General features: G+C 45.0%; 1 protein-coding gene across 1 annotated transcript in view; it reads left to right on the forward strand.

Annotated features, from left to right (window-relative positions):
* Window positions 1–3,770: 3,770 nt before the first annotated feature.
* IRAG1 (inositol 1,4,5-triphosphate receptor associated 1) overlaps window positions 3,771–23,425 on the forward strand; it is a 119,097-nt gene continuing 99,442 nt past the window's right edge. The window contains exon 1 of the mRNA XM_028116978.2: window positions 3,771–3,837. Within this exon, the coding sequence (XP_027972779.2) occupies window positions 3,771–3,837 (67 nt within the window). The remainder of the gene's footprint in view (window positions 3,838–23,425) is intronic.

Here is a 23,425-nt window from a genome sequence, read left to right on the forward strand (position 1 = left end):
GATGCTATTCTCACTTGAGTAAGGGGGTCACCTTCACTAGTCTACACTCCATGGGGGCAGGGATGCATCTGAGGTGTCCCTACCCAGGGATGGGTCTGAAGTGTCCCTGGTATGGGTCTGGCACACCAAAGGTGCTCAATAAACATTTTTAAATGAATTTATGAGCTGTGAGAAGGTTATATTTTAAAAACAGCCCTTAGAATAAGATCTGTAGTTGAGTCAATAGTAACGCACTGATGCCAACTTCCAGGTTTTCACATTGTACAACAGCCGTGCAAGATGTCACCACTGGAGGAAGCTGGGTAAAGGGTACATGGGACTCTTTGTACTATTTTTGCAACTTCCTGTGTGTCTGTAATTATTCCAAAATAAAAAATAAAAGCAACAAAAATAACCTTTAGTTACGCTCGTGTCAATACTCTTTGACACTTGGAGGAAGCCACGCTGAAAGATGAATTGATTAAATCCCTGTTCATGGCAATGCTTTTATTTCATTATTATTTTTGAATGTCAACATATGATTTATTCATATGATTCAAATTTTTGAATATATAAATGAGGTCTACAGTGGATATTCTCTGCCTCAGCCACTCTGTTTCCCTCCCCATTGGCAACTATTGTTAATGTTATTTGTTTCTTGTGCTAATTTTCCTGAGATTGTGTGCACACATACACACATGTACTTGTGAATATGTATGTGTGATCATAAGTATATTTGTGCACGTGTATATTTATATACTGTTCTGTTATTTTATTTTCCCACTTTCCCATCTTGGAGGTTTTTAATATCACTATACAAAGAGCTTCCTTATCATCTGTTATGGCTGTACCACATCATTATTTTTAGAGAGAGGGAGGGGGGAGAGGCAAAGGGAGAGGGAGAGAGAGAATCTTAAGCAAGCCCCATGCCCAGCATGGAGCTGGATGTGGGGCTTCATCTCACGACCCGAGATCATGACCTGAACTGAAATCAAGAGTCAGATGCTTAACCAACCAAGCCACCCAGGTCCCCCTGTACCCCAACATCTTTTATGGCCCCCCATTGATAGACATTCATGTTGTTTCCAATCCTATTGCTTGTATAGACAAAGCTGTAATGAATAATCTTGTTCACTTGTCACTTCCCAAGTGTGGAAGTGTGTTTATAGAATAAATTCCTAGAGGTGGAATTGGGTCAAAAGATCTGAGCCTTATAATCTTGAGAAGGCTAAATTGTCTTCTATAGAGCTTGTTCCATATTACACACCCATCAGTAATGTGTTTTATGAAATGCTTGTATTAATGCAGTGATTTTGAAAGGTATTTATTTGTGAGACTGGTGAAAGCTACGGACCTGGACCCAAGACAAACACAAATTATACAGTATTTCACATACAATTTCAATTGGCTCAGAAACTCCTGAGGGCTATCCATGAACCCTAGTTTAAGACACCCTGGCTGAGGGGGAAAGAGCTTTAGGGCCAACCCACCTAACTTCACCCCTTAACTCTACCATTTCCCAGCTGTGGAATGTCAGGCAAGTGCTTTCACCTCTTCATGTCTCAGTTTCCTTTTGGAAGGAAAAGTACAATAATCCTATTTCATAGGGCACTTGTGAGGATACATACATACTTTCGTGTAGAGCATCTAATGCAGAGGCTGGAATATAGCAGGTGCTCAATGGATGGTTTGTATACACAGCCACACCTTGCTCCCACACACACCCTCATGTGTACACAATGCCTTCTATTCCTTTTCAACCTAAGTTTCTAGTTGTCTCTGGAGTAACTCCTGCTAGATTCACAAGATCAACCCTTGGAGCATCATACCACCATCCCCACCAGGGGTCCTTAGACCAACTGCATAAGAGTCACCTGAGGGCCTTAATTAAAATGCAGATTCCTGGGTCCCACTGCAGTTAAACGGAGTTAGAACTTTTGGAAGAGGGGTTCAAGGAGCTTCATGCTTGGGGATTCTCATACACAATGAAGTTAGAGAAACAGTACCATACAGTTCGATAAATTCCTTCTAGTCCCTATACCAGAAATTCTAGTAGTTACCACGATGTGGCTTTGTTAGTGGGAGCCTATACCCAGCAAATGGATAGGTGTAGACACCTGAGAGAAAGCAGGACTAGTACGTGGGACAGTCTCTTCTGGTTCCATCTACAAAAATACTATTATTTATGGGTGTAACAGACAGCATGAACCTTATTCTCATCAGGAATCTTTGTCATAATAACCAGGACTAGATGCCTATGGTAAGGATTGGGATGGAGGCCCAGGGTGTCAGGTTTGGTGGAGAAAGCCTGCCATGGCTGGGGTGGCTGACCCATGGCCAGGAGCTGGGAATAGGACTGTATAAAGCCAGACAGTGGTCACCGGGAGGGCTTGAGGGCACAGGATTTGAAGTACCAATCTCTATAACTCTCAGAACGGGTGGATGATTCTGGGGTGGTAAGTGATGGTCTAGGGCTGGAGTTGCCAGATTTAGCAAATAAAAATACATGACGTGCAGTTCAATTAGAATTTCAGATAATTTCAGGGGCGCCTGGGTGGCTCAGTTGTTAAGTGTCTGCCTTTGGCTCAGGTTATGATCCCAGGGTCCTGGGATCGAGCCCCACATCGGGCTCCCTGCTCGGCAGGAAGCCTGCTTCTCCCTCTCCCACTCCCCCTGCTCATGTTCCCTCTCTTGCTGTGTCTCTCTCTGTTAAATAAATAAATAAAATCTTTAAAAAAAAAGAATTTCAGATAATTTCAAATATCATATATATAACAAGTATGTCCCATACAATATTTGGGACATACTTACACTACAAAAGTTATGTGTTGTTTATCTGAAATTCAGATTTAAGTGGGTGTCTTATATTTTATCTGGCAACCCTACCCAGGGCTTTTCTGAGCTGCCTCTAACCTCAGAAGAGGGCTGGAGCCCCCATGTGACTTACACAGAATCTAGAGCTTCGTGACTTTGGCCGAAGGTCAGCACTGCACCCAAGGTGGGTGAGGAGTAAGTAGGGTCAGCATGTGGACTTCCAGGAGGGAGACAGCCTGTCCTTGTCTGCGTCTGGGCAGGGGCAGGAAATGAATTTGTGCTGATCAACGCAATGAGACGCTGGCACTGTGCTAAACCTTCACTATGGTGTCCTTTAGCCCCCCTGCAACTCTTTGAGTTAGGTGTTATTGCTGTTATCCCTGTCTTAGAGATGAGGAGACTAGAACTCCACAAAGCAAAGACCACAGGACTGCTGAGTGCGGCAGCAGGGATTGAAGCCCCTGGGGCTGCTGCCAGGTCTGGAATTAGCTGAACCTCCTAGGCCCTTCTCTCTGGTAATCCCAAGGGTTTAAGGTGGGAGCAGCCCCCACCCATGAATCCCCGGGACAGGAAGTGTTCCCACTTTCTCCTGGCCTGCGGCCAGGGTCTTGTCCAGCCTCACATGCTTGCTGGGGATTCCAGGCTGGGAGGCGGATCTGCAGTTTCTTTGGTCCCCGTCTGGCCAGGACAGTGCCCAGCGGTGTGGGCTGCCCATGGGCACTGCCATCCACTGTGTGGGTGCCCATGGGAGGTACTCAGGGCTGGCTCCTGCCTCACAGGCCCACCCTGCCCTGAGTTCTGGGGCTGGCCTGGTCAGCTTCCCCTGCTGTTAGTCCCCTGAGTGGGACCAGAGGGGGCTCCCCGAGGAGCTCCAGGCTCCAAGTCCCAGCCCCTCTAGGAGGAGGCGGTGGCTGAGGCTCAGCAGCCAGAGGCTTCTCAGCTCGGAGCTCCAGAGCCAGATGTAACATTGACCTTAAATGGTAAAAGCTCCCCAGAGTGAAGAGAGGCTGGCCAGAGGAGGAAAGGGGAATAACTCAGTTTTAGGTAAGTCATTGCAATATCTAAGAATAACCTGCTCTTCAGCTGGGACGCGAGGGAACCCTTCTCCTCCTTAAAGGTACAGGGTGCTGGGTTGGGGGCGCTTGACTTTAACTTTCAGGGGAGTTGGCTTTGTTGGGTGCCATTTCAGCTGAGTGTTTTTATTGTTGCTGTCATGATTTTTAAATAAGAAGTGTATCTTGCCAGTCCTAACTTAACTAAACCGCGCTCTGTCTGCTGCTGTTGGAGGAAAGCATGCGCAAGCTAGGGTGAAAATGTGGGATCTGACTGGAGAGCCCACCCCCAGATTTCCTGTGCACCCCTCTAGGGAATAGTGGGTCCTCAGCTTATGTAAGCCCTCCGGGCAGTGCTTTCTCCCCATTGCCTGCTACCCTTTTCCCAGCTCGGCTCTGTGCTTACTTGTGCCTCCCTCCGCCCTCCCACCCAACCCTGTGCCGCAGCCCGGTCCACTTAGGACCCTGTGTGGGCCCAGCCTTGTCTCCATCCTTGACCTGCCCCTGTTTCTGTCCCTGCCCCTCCTATCCTGTGTTTTCTGGTCGCAGCCCCTGTTTTCATCTCTGTCTCTAACTCTCCTTCTGTGTCCAGCTTTGCCCCCTGTGCCCCTTTCCTCCTCCATTGAGGGAGTACCTGTGCCCAACCTGTGCCCCTAGCCATGCTCACCTCCAGGAGCTCGGTGTCAAAGCTATCCTACAATAAATGGCACTCAGACTGGCTTTCTCCAAAGGAGAGGCCGGGGCGCAGAGGGCAGAGAAAGGCCTAGCTGTCTTGCTCCCTCCTGCCCAGGAAATGTTTGTGAAATCCTGGAGATGCTCTGCAGTTTGGGTCAACAGAGTACAGGGTCTGGGATCTGTGGCCAGTGCTCCTGCCTCCCAGAGCTCAGCAGCTGGTGTCCTCTTAACACTCTCAGGCTGCTCTTTGGGGGTCTGATGGGTGGGAGGAGTAAAGCAGCCCACGGGCTTGTCTGAACTGGGTCTCCTGCAGGGGAAAGGAGGAAGCTTCCCAGAACTGTTATGGCTGGAAGCACAAGGGAGTCGGAGTCTCTGAAGGGTTCTACCATCCCCACCAGGGGGCAATGACATGCTGGTGAGACAGCTGGGGTTAACTCCCCTGCAACCTCACCCAGCCCTTTTCTGGGGAGGAAACACAGGTTAAATGACTTGCCTAAGGTTAGACCACTAAGGAAGAGCAGTTTCTAGGACTCGAACCCAAGTCTGACTCTAATGGCTGAGTCAACATAGTTGTGAGTGAGAGGGTACTCTTGCTTCTTGTGATTTCCGACCAAACGGACAATACAGTTGTCACCATCATGTTTGGTTATCCTTGATACAGTGGGGTGTGTGTGTGTGTGTGTGTGTCTGTGTTGGGAGTGACTATATTCACAGCTAATGTAACTTTCTTTATGCTTCTAGTCAGTGGGACATTCCTGCCTACTCTCAAAGGTCATCTGGGAGATACAATCAGGTGCTAATTGCTACAACACGATCAATGATCCCATAAAAATGTTTTCTGGAAGAAGAAAAAAAATAGCAAACACACCATTCTTAACGTGCATCGAACCCTGTTCTAAGCACTTCCCGTACAGTAATTCAGCATCCACACCCCTCTAGGGTAGGGATTATTGTTACATCCTCGTCTTGTAGATGGGGACATTTTAGCATAGAGAGGTCACACAGCTGGTGAGAGGTGGCACTGGCATTTGACCCCAGGCAGCTTGTCTCTGGAGGCTCTGCTCCTAACCACCACGCTCTGTTCGTCTCCAGTTGGTACCACGTCCTAGAGGGCCGTGGGGGAAGCACTGACTCTCTGTCCATGCTCTGCCTAAAGCTTTCCAGGCGGGATTTCTTGTGCTCTCCTCAGTAATGCTGTGAGGGTGGTATCTTTACCCAGTTTTATAGGGAGGACATGAGGACTAGGGGATGTTAAATGACTTGTCCAAGGCCACCCAGCCACCAAATGATGGAGCAGGGGAATTTAGTCTTGGATGAGGATAATTAATGCCTTCTTCTTGGCATTGATTGTCAGGGGGACCAGTGGGCTCATAGCTTCAGGATGAGGGGTTCTGAGTCCCTGTGAGAGGAAGCTGGATGCCTGGCCTGATGGGCTGAACTACAAGTACGGTTCTCAGCTTCTCAAATGGCCCTGCCTCCTTTCCCCAAGTCTTAGTAACGAAGGTGGCTGGATGCAGCTCACACCTCCAGCAGGAGTGGAGACTGAGCCCTGTGAGGGCAGAGACCTTGTCTCATTCTCCACTGTGTGTCCTGCATCCAGAATGATGCTGGGAGGTACTGAGTGTTCAGGATCAATTTGTTTTCCTTATGAAGAAATGGACATAATGCTCACAAGTGGGTTGCAGTTAAACGGGGCCCTCGTTTATTGTATATGTATGTATGATGATCAGATTCTTTTAGGCTGGCAAGTGTGGGTCTCAAGTTAGCCATCTCCCCTCACCCTGCCATCTCTTCTGGGTAGTCCCATGGGGCCACTGGGCTGCCTCTCAGCCATTCTCTCTGTGGTTCAGCAGTCATCTGAGGGCTTCTGACCAAGGAGGAGCAGAGACCTGGATGGGTGGTAGAGGAGAGATTTTGCCCCTGCCACTTGGGGAGCTCTTTGAATTAGTGGGAGGGAGATAGAGAACTGAGTTCTTGTGTAGTAAATGTACAAATTGATATAAATTGAGTCCCACTTGAGGTCCTTGTGCTGGGATCTGTGCTAGAACGTTATTTCACTTAATCCTTGTGATAGAGATGAGGCCACTGTGGTGGAAAGAGGTATAGCGATGTGCCCAAGGCCATGCAGCTGGTAGGTGGTGAGCAGGCATTCCAGCTCAGGCTGCTTGGGTCCAAAATGGGGACTTCCTGTGTTAGATGCCACCCTGCCTCTAGTTAGTAACACGCGTCTTGGGGAAGTTATTGAGTGCCACAGTCCAAATTATGGAAAAATCAAGAAAAGGGGGGAAAGGGATATTGTGTTTGCCCTATAAACCTTGGAGGCCAGAGCCTGAGGTTAGGGGACAGCTCAAGACAGCCTCACTAGATGGGATGCAGAGGCAACAGAAGCCCGTGACCTTGGACAAGCCCTGCCTTCTCTGCAAGGGCCTTCTCTAGAGGAGAAGGAAAGCAGGTGACAGCCAGTCAGCCAGAAGACCTCCCTCCCAGCGGGCCACAGCTGTAAAAAACAATTTTCAAAGGCTGGGGTTAATCAATTCTGGTTACTTTCTTCCTAGTACTTTTTATATGTATAGTTTTTTTTTAGATTTTTATTCATTTATTTCAGAGAGAGAGAGAGCGCACAAGAGGGGGGGAGGGTCAGAGGGAGAAGCAGACTCCCCGCTGAGCAAGGAGCCCGATGTGGGACTCGATCCCGGGACTCCAGGATCATGACCTGAGCCGAAGGCAGTCACTTAACCAACTGAGCCACTCAGGCGCCCTATATGTATAATTTTTATTCCACTTCTTTCCCTGGTAATAAAAGTAATATATGTTCTGTGCTAAAATTTCTTAGAAAATATAGAAATAGATATAAATAAGAAATACAGAAGTAAATGTGAAGAATTAAAAAATCCCTCCAGAATCCTGTCACTCAGAGATAAATATTGGTTTGTTTTTTGTTTTTTGGGTTTTTTTTAAGGATTTTACCCATTTATTTGACATTCATTTGAGAGAGAGTACAAGCAAGTGGCACAGGAAAGGAAGAAGCAGGCTCCCCACTGAGCAGGGAGCCTGACTCAGGGCTTGATCCCAGGACCCTGGGATCATGACCTGAGCTGAAGACAGACACTTAACTGACTGAGCCAACCAGGTGCCCCAAATATTGTTAATATTACAGTGTATTTCTTTCTTTATCTTTCTCCGTATTTTATAAAACTAAGGTCTTACTATATGTGATTTTCTAGTCCGCTTAAAAAATTGTTTTAAAAGATTTTATTTATTTATTTGAGAGAAAGAGAGAGGGGGTGGGGGGTGGGGAGGGGCAGAGGGAGAGGAAGTAGACTCCCCGCTGAGCAGGGAGCCTGACAACGTGGGGCTCTATCCCAGGACCCTGGGATCATGACCTGAGCTGAAGGCAGACGCTTAACTGACTGAGCCACCCAGGCGCCCCCGCTTTAAAAAATTTTTAAAGACTTTATTTTTCTAGGGCAGTTTTAGGCTCACAGCAGGAAGGAAGGTACAGAGATTTCCCACATACCCCCTGCTTCACACATGCACAGCCTCCCGCATTAGTAACACCCCCTACCAGAGTGGTTCATTTTTTACAACTGGCAAACCTACACTGACACATCATTATGACCCCAAATCCATAATTTACCTTCGGGTTCACTCTTGGTGGTGTTCATCTGGGTTTAGGCAAATGTATAAGGACATGTATCCACCATTATAGTATCATGCAGAGTAGCTTCACTGCCCTAAAGACGCCCTGTGTTCCAGCTACACACCCTTCCTCCCAACCCCAGCTCTTAGCAACCACCAATCTTTTTACTTTCTCCATAGTTCGGCCTTTTCCAGAATGTCAGATAGTTGGAATCACACAGTATGTGGCCTTTTCCGACTGGCTTCTTTCACTTAGCAATGTGCATTTGAGTCTCTTCCATGGCTTGCTAACTCATTTCTTTTTAGCACCGGATAATATTCTGCTGTCCTGATGTACTACAGTTTATTTATCCACTCACTTAACTGAGGACATCTTAGTTAGTCTGCTTTTTTTTTTTTTTTAACTGGATGTTCTATCACCATCATTTTCCCCTCTTATTAAAGATACTTCAAAACATGATGTTTTGATGATTGTATAGTAGAGTAATTTTAGCTGTGCCATGGTTTAATCATCGTTTCTCTTGTTGGGCATGTACAAATGTGGTTTTTCTTTAGGGACAGTCCCATGGGCACACACATGATGGCTTTTCTGTACATGTGTGACGTTTGGAAACTCAGGCGGGCTTGTGTGGTGGGGCCCAAGGTGTGGCTTATTCTGCAAGATGATAGTAAGTGGGATACTGACTCAGCCTGAAACACACGAACTCACATCACAAGAATGTTATTCCCTGGTCAGCTATTTCTAGTCCTTCCATGAAGAAGAAAGCCTCGATCTGAGGCTTACAGGACTTTTAGCACTAAAACCAGAAGTCCGAGGCCACTCAGGACAAGTTGTTCACCCTGGCTTGAACCGAGTGTGCCTTCAACATCTTTCAGACCCTGGCCTGTCTCCCTTCCTGACAAAATGAGAGCAAGCCTCAGGCCTGGAGCCTAGGTCAGGCAATAGCTCATATTTAGTAAGTGTTTTTACTTAATTTATTTTTATAAGTCCTCTCTTTGTGGTATAAGCAGTAGATTTTTTCCCTTTATGGTAGGGATATAAAGTTTCGTTTTTGGATAAATGTAATGACAAGGGTAGCTGACACTTACTGAGCACTTACTTTGTGCTAGGTGCTGTTCTAAGGCTTTACTGGCAGTGCCTCATTTCGTCCACCCAGCAACCCCCTGAAGTAGTTACTATGATTATCCCTGTTATACAGATTAGGAAACTGAGGCACAGAGAGGGCAAGGCGCTTGTCTAGCAACACAAAGCTGGTAAACGGCAGAGTCGGGATTTCAACCCTGGTTTTCTGGCTTATTGCTAAGGCAAATTAAAGAATGTTAAATCAATCAATGTATAGGTGGCACACGGACATGGCAAAAAATGTGAGGGTGGTGGGCAGATGACTCAAGCTTAGGAAACACTGGTGTGGAGGAAACCGGGGTTCTAGGAGCAGGGGGTACCAGTGAACGCAGGATGTGGGGGATGAGATCATACATTGCTCACAGTGAGGCTGCAGGCTGGCATGCAGTGCAGAGGGCATGGCAGCTGCCCTGGGAAGGGACACACAGAACCACATGGACTTCTGTCACTGACAGGCTAACTGGGAGGATGTTTACAGAAGGCCCAAGGTTCCTAGTTCATCAGAAGGAGAGAAAGCCTGAAGACACGCTTGATGTTGCTTATACATGTGTGGTCAAGAGTGTTGGCCCCCAGTCAGGAGGTGGGCTCAGTGTCGACCACGTCTTCCCTCATTATCAGAGTGGGAGATGTCATCTCGAGCTAGAGGCAGCACTGTGTTCTGGTGGAAAGTGCAGCCCCTGGAGTGATCGTGTGGCTCCACCATGGGCCAGCTGTCCATCTTGGCTGTACCTACTCCTGCTGAGCTTCAGTTTCTTCTCCTGTGAGATGGAGATAATGATGGTGCTTTACAGGGTGAAATCCCTTAGCCAGGGTCTGTTCTTAGCACCCAATAAACATTGGCTATTATTGTAGCTAGCCTCTGTCTGTCCTCTTTCAGATTCCATCAAGGAGATTTCTGTATGGGGTGTGAGGCTTGGCCCATAATTCTGGGTTCTATCCTCACCTCCGTTAATGCCTCAAGGACAGTAGCGAACTTATCCTCTCAATGACTGGCCACTGGCACCTGGTGGGTTCTCTAAGGCAGCCCAGTGAAAACACCTTATTCCTTCACTTAGGCTGTAAGTCTCGTGGAGAAGTCAGTCTAACATCTCCCTCATGACTGATAAGGCTGGTATTGGAGAATGGGGCTTATACTGGAAGGCAAGTAGGCTTTCTTTATTATTATTTTTAAAAAATTTAATTCCAGTTTAATTAACATAGTGTTATATTAATTTCAGGTGTACGCCCCACCCATCCTTCCACGCTCCTCCCCTCTGGTAACCACCAGTTTGTTCTCTATAGCTAAGAGTCTGTTTCTTGGTTTGTCTCTTTTTTTCTTTTTTGGTTGTTTTGTTTCGTAAATTCCATATATGAGTGAAATCCTATGGTATTTGTCTTTCTCTGACTGACTTATTTCACTTACCATTATTCTCTCTAGATCCATCCATATTGTTGTAAATGGTAAGATTTCATTCTCATTTATGGCTGAGTAATATTCCACTATATATACGTATATCACATCTTCTTTATCAGTTGATGGACACTTGGACTGTTTCTATAATTTGACTATTATAAATAATGCTGCTATAAATACAGGGGTGCATATATCTCTTCGGATTAGTGTTTTTGTATTCGGTAAATACACAGTTGTGGATCATATGGTAATTCTGTTTTTAAGAATTTTCCATACCGTTTTCCCTCATGCACTCCCACCAACAGTGCCTGAGGGTTCCTTTTGCTCCATATCCTCGCCAACACTTGTTTCTTGAGTTTTTGATTTTAGGCATTCTGACAGGTGTGAGGTAATATCTCATTGTGGGTCTGATTTGCATTCCCCTGATGTTAAACATCTTTTCACATGTCTGCTGGCCATCTGTATGTCTTCCTTGGAGAAATGTCTATTCGTGTCTTCTGCTCATTTTTAAGTTGGATTATTTGGGGTTTTCTGGTGTTGAGTTGTATAAGTTCTTTATATATTTTGGATACTAACCCTTCAATGAGTATGTCATTTGCAAATATTTTCTCCCATTCAGTAGGTTGCTTTTTAGTTTTGTCAATTGTTTCCTTCACTGTGCAGATAATTTTTATTTTGATGAAGTCCCAATAGTTTCTTTTTGCTTTTTATTCCCTTGCCTCAGGAGACATATCTAGAAAAATCTTGCTATGGCCAATGTCAGAAAAATTATTGCCTGTGTTCTCTTCTAGGATTTTTATGGTTTCAGGTTTCACATTTAGGTCTTTAATCCATTTTGAGTTTATTTTTGTGTATGATGTTAGAAAGTGGTCCAGTTTCATTTTTTCTTTTTTAAATTCTATTTCATTAACATATACTGTATTATTAATTTCAGGGATAGAATTTAGTGATTCGTCAGGTGCATATAATACCCAGTGCTCATTACATCAAGTGCCCATCACTCAGTTACCCCATCCCCCTACCCACCTCCCCTCCAAAAACCCTCAGTTTGTTTCCTAGAGTTAAGAGTCTCTTATGGTTTGTCTCCCTCTCTGTTTTTATCTTATTTTATTTTTCCTCCCCTTCCCCTATGTTCATCTATTTTGTTTTTTAAATTACACATATGAGTGACGTTATATGGTGCTTGTCTTTCTCTGACTGGCTTATTTCATTTAGCATAATACTCTAGTTCCATCCACGTTGTTGCAAATGGCAAGATTTCATTCTTTTTGATGACTGAATAATATTCCATTTGCATGTGGCTTTCCAGTTTTCCCAACACCATTTTTTGAAGAGACTATCTTTTTCCCATTGCATATTCTTACCTTCTTTGTCAAAGAAGTAGGCTTTTGAAAGTTGAGTTAAGCCAATTCACCCCATCCCTTTGGAGTGCCCTCTAGTGGAGGCAGGCCCCCCTGCAGGCAGCACATTCCCAGGAGAAAGGGAAGAGGAAAGGGCCGAGCTAGTCAGGTTGACCCTTGTCAGAACTCACTATCAGATAGACATTCTCCTGGCAGGTGGAGGTCTTCCCACGTGAATGAAACAATCATGTAGGAGAAGCATTATGCCCCTAATGGTACCACAGTGAGGCCCTAGCCCAAACCCTGTTGCAAAGCTGGTCTCTCAGGTGATGTACATTTGGCAGATGTGTCACACCCTAGTAACAGGTAGGGAGCTTTCAGGTTACAGGGGCTGCCACATAGTCCCAAGAGGGTGGACATCCCAGCTTCTCCCTTTTCCCCAGGGATGGAAAGGATGGAATCCCATCCTTTCTCTTCACGAGTTGCTCAGTGGGCACCTGTTCGAAGAACAGTCCTTCTGAGGACAAGACAAACATCCAACTAGAAGTGTGTGGTGTGAATTTGGTTTCATGCAAATTCCATTTAGGCAGCTCCAGTCAGAGAGCAAATGACCTCCTAATCACCCCTTCCTCTGGGATACTTTATATAGATAGACAATGAGAGGAGGGGTTCAGAACTACCATCGTTTGAGCATGCTGTTCATACCAGGCATTTTATATGTACTATTTTGTTAAACTCAGACCATAACCATCTAAGGGAGATATTTGTGAGCAACCAACTCAGGCCACTTATTCAAGACAACTAAGAGTAACTAGTAAGTAAAGAAAGGGGAATAAATTAAAAAGCCATCAAACCCCTAATCCACAGCAACTTCCATCTGTCTGGCTCATACACCCAGGCCATAAGGCAGAGTAAGAGTGTCCAGCCCCTGTCCCTGCTCCTGTAGTTGGAGCCCAGGAGGTCCTGGCACTGCTGCTTAGAGCAGAGGCTCTGAGCTTTTGGGCAAGAGTCTGGGCAGCTACTCTATTTAGCCTTCTCTGCTTTGTATCTCTCTTTTGTCTTCTTTCAGTATGTGACAATCTTGATCAGGTCTCATAACCTTGTCTACGGGCAAGCCCCTTCTTCTAGTAGGAAAATACAAGTTTAGAATCTCTGTTGCAAGAAATGCCACGTCCTACACTCTCCAACTCACCGTCTTGTGCCCTAAAAGATTACAGATCCTGCCATGGTCACCCAGTCTGCCTCAGAGGCAGTGTGGGGTAGTGGTTGGGACCTAAGCTTCTCAAATCAAATGACCTGAATTCAAGTCTCAGCCTTGCAACCTTCTGTCCGGCTTGGGCAAATGATCTAACCTCTTCTTACTTTCCTGATGTATAAAATAGGGCTGATGGTGACCACAATATATCTTGCTCAAAGACTGGTTATGATGATGAAATGGATTAGTGTATTTAAATAACTTATCTGTGTATAAGTACTCAATGAATAATAACTATTATTCAAGCCCAGGTTAACATTGAGCTCATGAAACTCCTCTATTCTGTGGCCCCAGATGGTCAGGTTTTTCAAAGGGCTGTCTTGTCATGATATTTTCAACTTGTTTGGGGCTTGGTTCCCTGGTAGAAAGAATATAATGTCTTCCTGGGCTTCTTACCTAAGACATCTTTTCTGTTCTCCAGCTGAAGTCAAACTGGTCCCTAATATAAGTTGGAAGGTGACGAGGCTAAGTATTGTCAGGAGGAATCTAGATGACTGTATGCCAAGAGGACCCTCTAAGAAACATCATGTTGGGGACGTTCCAAGGTCCTTAGACCTATCCCTAAGCCTGGTCAGTGGCCTGGAGTTGATTGTTCACATGGAGACTGACCCATGATAATCAAACTCATAAGAGACTCAAGTATCTAATTCTGAGCATCTGTGTGCCAATGTATGGTGAGAGATAACCCTTTCCAGTGACCAAAAGACCTGGAAGATGAAGATTTTGCTCAGAAGGTAGAAAATTCTGAGGAGTGTTTCACCTAGGCTATAATCTGGTCCGGTAGCCATCTCTGCCTACAACAGAGAGACTTTCCCAGAGCACAGGCTCCTGGAAGCCTTAGATAAGCATTTCTCTTTGGAGTCCCTTTTTATTTTGTAGAAAGATGGGGTTTGCTGGAAGGTAGTTCAGAGAATCAAAGGAAAAAGTAGACAGCTAGGTGTCAGGAAGATAATCCCCAGGGCAGTACTGGGGACCTTATAGCAGGAATTATCAACTGTTTTTCTAGAGCAAAGGTCTTCTCTAGGACAAAGGTTTTTTGATGGTTCATCTCATCAATTAAAAAAATTGTTTTAGCATGTACCTCCAATTTATGTTCATTTCTTTATTTTAAATCATATTCATGAGCTACATTAATATGCCAGTTATTTTATAAAACACACAAAAACAGAAATTTTTAAGGGTAGACAAAGATGAAATTATATATGAAAACCATGCTTTATTTTTTTAAACAGTGCCACCAGCTTTCCTTAAAAGAGTATTCCTTAGTGAGAGAGCTCATTAAGTTTTAAAATCTCAGCACTTTGGATAACCCCTGGCTTTAATGACTATCATGATAAATGAGATACTGTAACAATCAGTCTCCTAGCAAGGAACCAAATCCAACTCACCTGGCTCAAGAGACTTTAACAGAAGGATTATTTACAAAGGATGGTGCCTAGCTGGAAGGGGCAGGAGAAAAAAATAGTGAGGCCAGAATCCAGTGACATGGGAGCCAAGGAAGAAGGTCCCTCCAGAATGAGCTGTAGTTAAGGATAGATACAGCCATGCCAGAGAGGTAGTGCTGAAGCAAGAAGGAACAGGGAAGAAAATGTCCCAGCCTCTCCCTCGCTCCCACCTCTTGCTGGCCCACTGACCAATCTCAGGTAGCATGCATGGAAGCCCAAGTGGTACATCCTGTGGGTGTCATCTGAGAGCACGGGGCACAGAATGGATTGGGGGCGGCGGAGGCAAGGAGACAGGGAGGTTGGGAAGAGGATAACCAGCTCAGATAGCTGATGGAGAAGGGCACCTTTACTTACTGAATTGTAAGTAAAATTGTAAGCAGAACTTTCAGTTTGATTCACCAGTTTGCAAACACTGAGAGTTGTTGCTTTTGGTGTTAGTAGTATTGGTAGTGTCTTTATTCCACATTTTTTGCAGGAGGCTTTTAAGCCACTTGTCCATTTTATGATGGTTGGTTTGGTTAAACCTAGATAAATATATTTCACTAATCCATTTACTTGGGCACATACAAATTATGTCATACTTCACTGAAAGCAAATGAATACATGAGGGTGCTAGTATGTCAGTCCCTTAGCATTGCAGAGTTTCTCTTGTCCCTTCAGGACATCTTACAAACTGGATGTGACAGTGACCTTTCAACATAGGGACTGAATGAAGGCACCATTGTCAATCTGCTTATTTAGTACTAAGAAATTAGAAATGAGTAACAGGTTCCAGTTGTCTTCCCATTCCACAGGATTACCTTGCACATTCCCTGGGCACTCATACTCAGAGTGGAGTACAGATGTGGTCATGGAGAACCATCCCTTGTATATAGGGGTTCCTCCTAGAGAAGGGGAAACTGCCCAAAGCAAAATATTTCCAAAGGATGTCGTCACCTGCCAACTCATATTCGTCTTCCTGTCCTGCCATCTGGAGATCCCAGTCAAGCCTCTTTTTTTTTTAAAGATTTTATTTATTTAGGGGTGCCTAAATTAGGCTTGACTGGGGGCCACCTGGGTGGCTCAGTCAGTTAAGCATCCGATTTTTGATTTTGGGTCAGGTTATGATCTCAGCTTCTGGGATCGAGCCCCATGTGGGGCTCTGTGCTCAGCACAGAGTCTGCTTAAGAGATCCTCTCTCCCTCTGCCCCTCCCACCACTTGTGCATGCCCCCTCTCTCTCTCTCAAATAAATAAATACAATCTTTTTTTTGTTGTTTAATGGCTATTCATTTCATTTATTTATTTTTTATTATGTTATGTTAGTCACCATACAGTACATCATTTGTTGATGATGTACCATGAATCATGTTCCATGATTCATTTTGTGTGTAACAACCAGTGCTCCATGAAATACATGCCCTCCTTAATACCCATCACCGGGCTAACCGATCCCACGACCCCCTGTCTCTAAAATGCTCAGTTTCTTTCCCAGAGTCCATAGTCTCTCATGATTCGTCTCCCCCTCTGATTTCCCCCCCTTCATTTTTCCCTTCCTTCCCCTCATGTCCTCCATGCTGTTCCTTGTGTTCCACAAATAAGTGAAACCATATGATAATTGACTTTCTCTGCTTGACTTAAATAAATAAAATCTTAAAAATTATTTATTTATTTATTTGAGATAGAGGGACAGAGCATGAGCGGGGGGGAGGAGGCAGAGGGAGCAGGGAGCCTGACATGGAGCCTCGATCCCAGGACCCTAAGATCATGACCCAAACCAAAGGCAGACGCTTAACTGACTTAGCCGCCCAGGTGGCCCCCAGTCAAGCCTCTTAACCCTTCCACCACATTTACAGACAATTTATTGCATTACTTCCATAGATAACTAATCATATCCCTTGCATGTGGTTTTTGCACATGGTTGTATTGGAAGGCAGCCTCATTTCCCCATGTACAGACAATTCTGACAGGTCTGTGGTTCATAGGGCCTTACGCTGATAGAGGCAGACGGTTTTCTGGTCAGCTGGGCCCAGCAGAGAAAGAGGGGTGTGGGCATAGATCTCAAGGATATGGCGCATTAGAAACACTTGGCAAATTGTCCCTGTCTCATGACTCCTACAGTCTGTAAGATACCAAAGTTGCTCTGACACACCAAAAAGCAAGCCTGCCTTTTTAGAGTCCTGGAGGGGAAGATTCTACTTGCTGAAATCTCTAGGGGGCTTGTTTTGCTTGACAACAAGAAAAGTGATAATAATGTACTTATTGGTTACTGTAACAGCTATCATTTGTTGAACACCACCAGTTACATATTGCATTAAGTGCCTTATGTATATTCTCTCATATTTTTGTAGCACCCTGTGAGGTAGGTAATAATATTATCTCCAGTTTGCTGATGAGAAAACCAAAGCTTTCTGAGGTTCATTAGTTAACTCAGGATTTCCGTGGAAAGTGGCAAGGTCAAGGCTCAATTGCGCTTGGTGCAAAGTACATGCAGCCCATCAACAGATGGAATATCACACTTGGAGCTCTCAGGCCAGGAGGAGGTAGAGGCTGCACCAGTAAGACCTTTAAAAAGGTTAGGTCATCATGGATTTATAGAGTGGTATTTAGGGAAGCTAGAACCATGGCAAGTTCATAGCTGGTTCTTGGTGGATATTGAGTGAGTGAATGAATGAACAAACACTCCTAGGTTTGAAGACAGTGAATATCTTCCAATATCCATCCCTGGTGCTGAAATTAAGACAACATATAAGCAAGGGGTGCCAGGTTCTAGGCTTGGCTCTGCTTCCAACTCATTTTGTGCCCTTGAGCAAATTACTTCTGCCTTCCGAGGCCTTGGTTTCCTCATACCTCAATAGTCGTATGACTGAGGCCATCCTGGAGCACTGATTGTGTTAGTTGCTGCATCTGTGACAAGGATTGCAGGTGTGTTAGAAGAGTCAGCTATTATTGTCTGTTTTCTAAAAGCCCATGCAGTGCCTTTGTGGGCAGTCAGAACTGGCATCAGGTCCAGAGTAAAATGGAAGGCTGTATATGTAAGAAAACATTTGCTGCTGAAGGGAATGCTTATTCATTCTCTTTCTTATTAACAAGGCACTTGACTCATGCTTTGGACATTTGCTGTTCAGATCAGAGATGTGTTGTGTTTGTTGCTAACAAAAGCAGCCTCTGGAGCCTGGTTCCTCTTCCCTCACACTACAGGGTCAGCTGCTCCAAGCCCTTCGGCTCTGGGAGCAGCTGGGTGTGTACTATGGGATGGAGTTGGAGGCAAAAAGACTGGAAGTCCTTTGGAAGAGATGTAGGACACCAGAATTTGAGGACCTTCAGGAGATACTGGGTACCCCTTCAGAGCTCCCTAAGTGGAGGAGATCTTGGGAACTTGAGGAGACCCCCTAAAATGATTTGAGCAGCTAGCTACCCTCTGCAGAGCATGTTCTCAGACTGTATCTCAGGGGATCCTCCCAGAGGACCACACAGCCATATCTGTGTAACCTCACATGGATTGTCGGGATTTCATAATTTTATGCATTATATATAGCCCTGCCCCTATCACCTTACTTTTCAGAGCACAAAGGACCAACCTCATCATCATCACTTGGGAGCTTGTTAGCAATGCACACTCCCGAGTGCTGCCTCAGACCTACTGAGTCAGACTCTGCAGCTTAACGAGACCCTTAGGTGATTCATGTGAGCATCACAGTCTGAGACATGCCACCTGCTGCACTGTCCATGGTGCTACTGGGAGTATCTGAATCACAGGTCACACTGTTATTTCAAATTACAGCAAGAAGTTTCATGACAGAAAATCCCATCTGGAAGATATACCTGGCATTAAATCATTAAATGGCTATATAAAGGCCAAGAATTCCTGGATAGTCCTGTCTGCCCAAGCCCCTTTCCTTTTACCCATCTAATGCTTCCCACTTCTCCCCACCCCCATTGGAGAAATGACACTTAGGAGGAGGGGGCAATTTGTTTCTGAGTTGGTTCTTTCAGCTTTCCTGTGAAACAGGAAACAGACCTCCAGAGACATCTCAATAGAGGGAAGGGAGGAATGCAGGAGGCATGGCTCTCCATACCTCAGCCCAGAGGGGACGCATAGTCTCTTGGCCAGAGCTAGTGGCAGGGCCCCAACCACCTACAAGAGAGGCTGGCAATGCAGAAGAGCACAGGAACACTCAGAGAGTGCTAACCATCTCTGCCAGAGGCGGAGGATTAGTGAGGCCGGTAACAGCAGAGCCTGAGGCCTCCCACAAATGAGAAATTAAAATACCATAATGTGGCCAACCAGAGACTCTGAGTTTGCAGAGTCTTAGAAAAGCCGGGAGAATTAACTCAGGCAAACAGGCCTTACTTCTCCAAAAGGGGGAAGGGAGCACAATTGGGCAACAGAGGAGTACAGCTTTGGCAGCCAGGGTCATCCAGGGATTCTTGGCAACCACACACCCACTTATATACTCCACATGGGATTTTCTGTTATAGAATTTCTTGCTACAAGATGGAGGTGGGCATCTCAACTTGCATTAGACTTAACAAGATGCACAAAGACACTGAGATTTGGGGTCTGTTGCAGCAGCTAATGTTAATTATCGTTTTTTAAAAATATTTTATTTATTTACCTGGAGGGGCACAGAGGGAGAGGGAGAAGCAGACTCTTCACTGAGCAGGGAGCCCAATGCAGGGCTCAATCTCAAGACCCTGGGATCATGACCTGAGCCACCCAGATGCCCCTACTGTTAATTATCCTATTCACTACCCAAGCACCCTTGTCATAGGCACCCTCTCCCATTTCCTCAAAAGGGAACACACTTAACACCTGTCACTGGTGCTATCCTCTCCCTGCTGCTTTGCTATCCAACCCCTCTGCCTGCTTAGTGTTCTAACCACACCCTTCTCTGTGCCATGTCCTTGGATTAGAGCCTTGTTAATAGGGAAGGAAACTGTTATATGTTATAGGGAAGGAAACTTGAGATCCCATTGGAAAATGAGTAAGTTGTGTATAGAATCTAGGTTTTCTGAATCTTACGTGCCTCTCTGTAAGGGATTAAAAATGAAGTAGAAGGAGGTATTTGCGGCCATCAAGGTCAGGAAAGGTTACTCCTAGGGAACCATGGCTGGCTTTTATGGGGCTTCATGCCATCTTGGCTGAGAGGTTTCATAAACTGAGAGGATGCCGTTTGCTGGGGGTGGGGAATGCCAGGTACAGACTGCTGCTCCTGAGGGGATGTGAGGAATCCCTTTCTGCAAAGTTCATGAAGGATTCAAAACGCCAGCTAACACTTAGTGAGCACCGACTATGTGCCAAACACTGCTCTAAAAAGTTTACATGTATTATATAATGTACATGATTATCACCATCTGCATTTTACAGATGGGGAAACTGAGGCATGGACAGCTGAAGTAATTTGCCCAAGGTCACCCAGCTACTATGTGGCAGGGCTGGGATATGATCCCAGGCAGCTTGGCTCCAGTGCCCATGTGCACAACCACTCTGCTTCTCACCTCTGGGCCCCCACCAGTCCGAGAGGGCCTGGGGGCATCTTTGACTAGTGCTTTGAGGAAGACACACTGAGATACTCCTTGAAAAAACATTCATGGTCAAATATCCATTTCCCACGTTTGGGAAACATTCTATACTTTCTCTTCCTTTTGAAGGTTTATCCTGCATATTTGCTTCTAAAACCTGAGAAGCCCTGTGGTACAGAAATCTGTCTGGTGCTGATGTCTCCAAATGCACTGAAACACAGAAATCTTTATTTTCATAGCTACTAACAAAATCACAAAATCACCCAGAACAAGGGTTGCAGAGAACACACTTTGGAAAAAAGTGGCTAGGGACATCCTTGCTTGAGTGGACATGAGGTGGGGCACGTGGCATCTAGAAAGCCCTCACTACTTGTAGAACTGCCAGCATAGGTTCTAAGTGGGCCAGGTCAGCCCCAAAAGCTTCTCCCTGGGGAATCAGACAGTGACCAGAGTGGGTACAGCATGGACTCTGCTGGTTTCCAGTCCCGCTTGGACATAGGACATAGGACAGTAGGATGGGGGGCTTCCAGGGAGCAGTCTGGGGGTCATTGTGCTTTTTTTTTTTTTCTGCTCCAAAGAGGTCAGGGACTCTCCAGTCCAAGGGATAGCCTTCTCCTGGGAAGGGGAAGGAAATGCTCTTGGGTTGAACAAAAGAATAGGGAGGAAATTTTGAGAGCTGAGGTTGAGCTTATGGGACATGCTCAGATTTAGCTTCATATCAACATCAAAAGGGAGGATTAACTCAGGATTCCAAAAGGTTCCTGAAGACCTAGAAGAGCCAAAAGTTGATCTTCTAGGTACAGGCAAAATATTTAAATATAATGAAAAAACTGTTTTGATTATAAATGAAATGCCAACTGGCAGAGTGTGGCAGAAGTCTGTGCCAGCTTTTGACTGGCCTCCTAGCAAGGGGGCCTTTCTGAACAATGATGGATCTGAGAATAAATTTCAGAAGGTGATTATTTCTTACAAAGACCTTGGACAGAGAGGCTAATTGAGAGAGGGCCTCTGTGGTTGTATGGAAAGGGCACTGGGCTGGGAGTCAGCCTCAGCCTTGTCAGCCTCCTCATCTGAAAAACAGACATAATAGAATCTATTTTGTAGTGGTGTTGTGAGGAACAAACTAAAGAGAGGATCTGAAATAGGTAGACAATAGAGAGCTCCAAATAGTAAGAGGTTAATATTAAAGACTAGGAATGCCCTTTAAGGATTGCCATCAGGAGACAACAATCAAGATGAAATAGCTCCCTTCTAAAAAGCCAATGGACTCTTCCAAGATGAAGTCAGCCAAGCAGATCCAGGATGTTGATGAGAGCTGGAGATGGCAAGTGTAGGAGGCTTCCTGGTAAGTACAGAGTTCCCATATGACCCAGCCTTTCCACTTCTAGGTATACAAGAAAATTGAAAACAGGTGTTCACACAAAAACTTGTACATGAATGTTCATAGCAGCACCGTTCACAGTGGTCAAAAGGTAGAAACAACCCAAATGTCCATCAACTGATGAATGCATGAATAAAATGAGATATACCCTTGCAATGGAATATTATTCAGTCATAAGAAGGAATTGAAGTACTGATGCATGCTACAACATGAATGAATCTTGTAAACATTATGCTATGTGAAAGGAGTCAGACACAAAAGACCACATATTGCATGCTTCCATTTATATGAAATGTCCACAACAAGCAAATCCACGGAGACAAAGGGCAAACTAATGATTTTCAGGGGCTGGGGGAAAAGGGGAATGGGAAGCAACTGCTTGATGGGTATGAAGTTTCATTTTGGGGTGAAGAAAAAGTTCCGGAGCTAGAGAGTGGTAATAGGTGTACGACATTGTGAACGTACTTAATGCTACTGAATTGTACTTTTAAGATGGATAAAATTGTAGATTTTATGTTATATGTATTTTACCACAATTAAAAAAAGGTAACCTGGTGAAGAGGAAATGTGATTCAAATGTTAGGATCCTGCCTCCTAGAGTGGAGTTGAGGAGAGGATGGGGGATTGAGTTTGTGAGCAGAGAGCTGGGGTCTTGTGGCAATATATTCACAAGGGGCCTATGGCAGGCCTATGTGTGAGGGCTCCAGGAGGATCCAGAATCAAGTACAACATGTTCCCTGCTCTCAAAGTATATACATTATTCTTATGTAAGGACAGACTGATAGGTACTATATATTACAAGGGAGTAAATTCATGGGAGTGAGACATTTATTCTGCCTTGGCCATCTGTGAGGCCTTCTTGGAAGAGAAGATAGTTGAGTACGTGGGATTTTGGTAAATAGGTAAGAAGTGGAAAGTCTTCTGGGGAAATACACAGAGTGAGAGAGTACGGAAGCACTGCGGAGTAGGGGATTGGGTTGATGTCAATCAGGCGCAGCATGTGCAGAGCCATGGGAGATGGTTGTGAGAGATAAGCTCAAAAGGAATTAGGGTTGCTAAGAAAGTAGATCTTTTAAGGAGGGCATGTACTGCATGGAGCACTGGGTGTTATATGAAAACAACGAATCATGGATTACTACATCAAAAACTAATGATTTGGGCATCTGGGTGGCTCAGTTGGTTAAGCAGCTGCCTTCAGTTCAGGTCATGATCCCAGGGTCCTGGGATTGAGTCCCGCATCCAGCTTCCTGCTCAGCAGGGAGCCTGCTTCTCCCTCTCCCTCTGCCTGCCTCTCTGCCTGCTTGTGTTCTCTCTCTCTATCTCTGTCAAATAAATAAATAAAATCTTAAAAAAAAACCTAATGATGTATTTGTATGGTGACTAACATAACACAATAAAATTAAATTAAATTTAAAAAAGTAGATCTTAAAAGTTCTCATTGCAAGAAAAAAATTTTTTTGTAACTATGTATGGTGTCAGATATTAACTAAACCTCTAGTGGAGATCTTTTTGCAATATATACAAATATCGAATTGTTATGATGCACACCTGAAACTAATATAATGTTATATGTCAATTATACCTCAGTTAAAAAAAAAAGAGAGAAAACAACAGAGGAATTGGGGTCAGATTGTGGAGGGCTTTGAAGGTAGAGCTGAGGAAGCCAGGACTCGCTCTCCAGGCGGTGGCGAGTCAAGGAGTCCTCTAAGCTGAGAAGTAACGTGACTAAGCCTGTGCTGAGAATGATCAGTGTAGTGGAAGATGGACTGAAGGGAAAGAGACTGAGGATGGGGAGATGAGCTGTGGCAAAGTCTCTGCAGGGCTC

The sequence above is a fragment of the Eumetopias jubatus genome, unplaced genomic scaffold (assembly GCF_037043125.1).
Source record: "Eumetopias jubatus isolate StellerSeaLion01/CBP00866 unplaced genomic scaffold, mEumJub1_p1.0 scaffold_13, whole genome shotgun sequence".
NCBI classification, from domain to species: domain Eukaryota; kingdom Metazoa; phylum Chordata; class Mammalia; order Carnivora; family Otariidae; genus Eumetopias; species Eumetopias jubatus.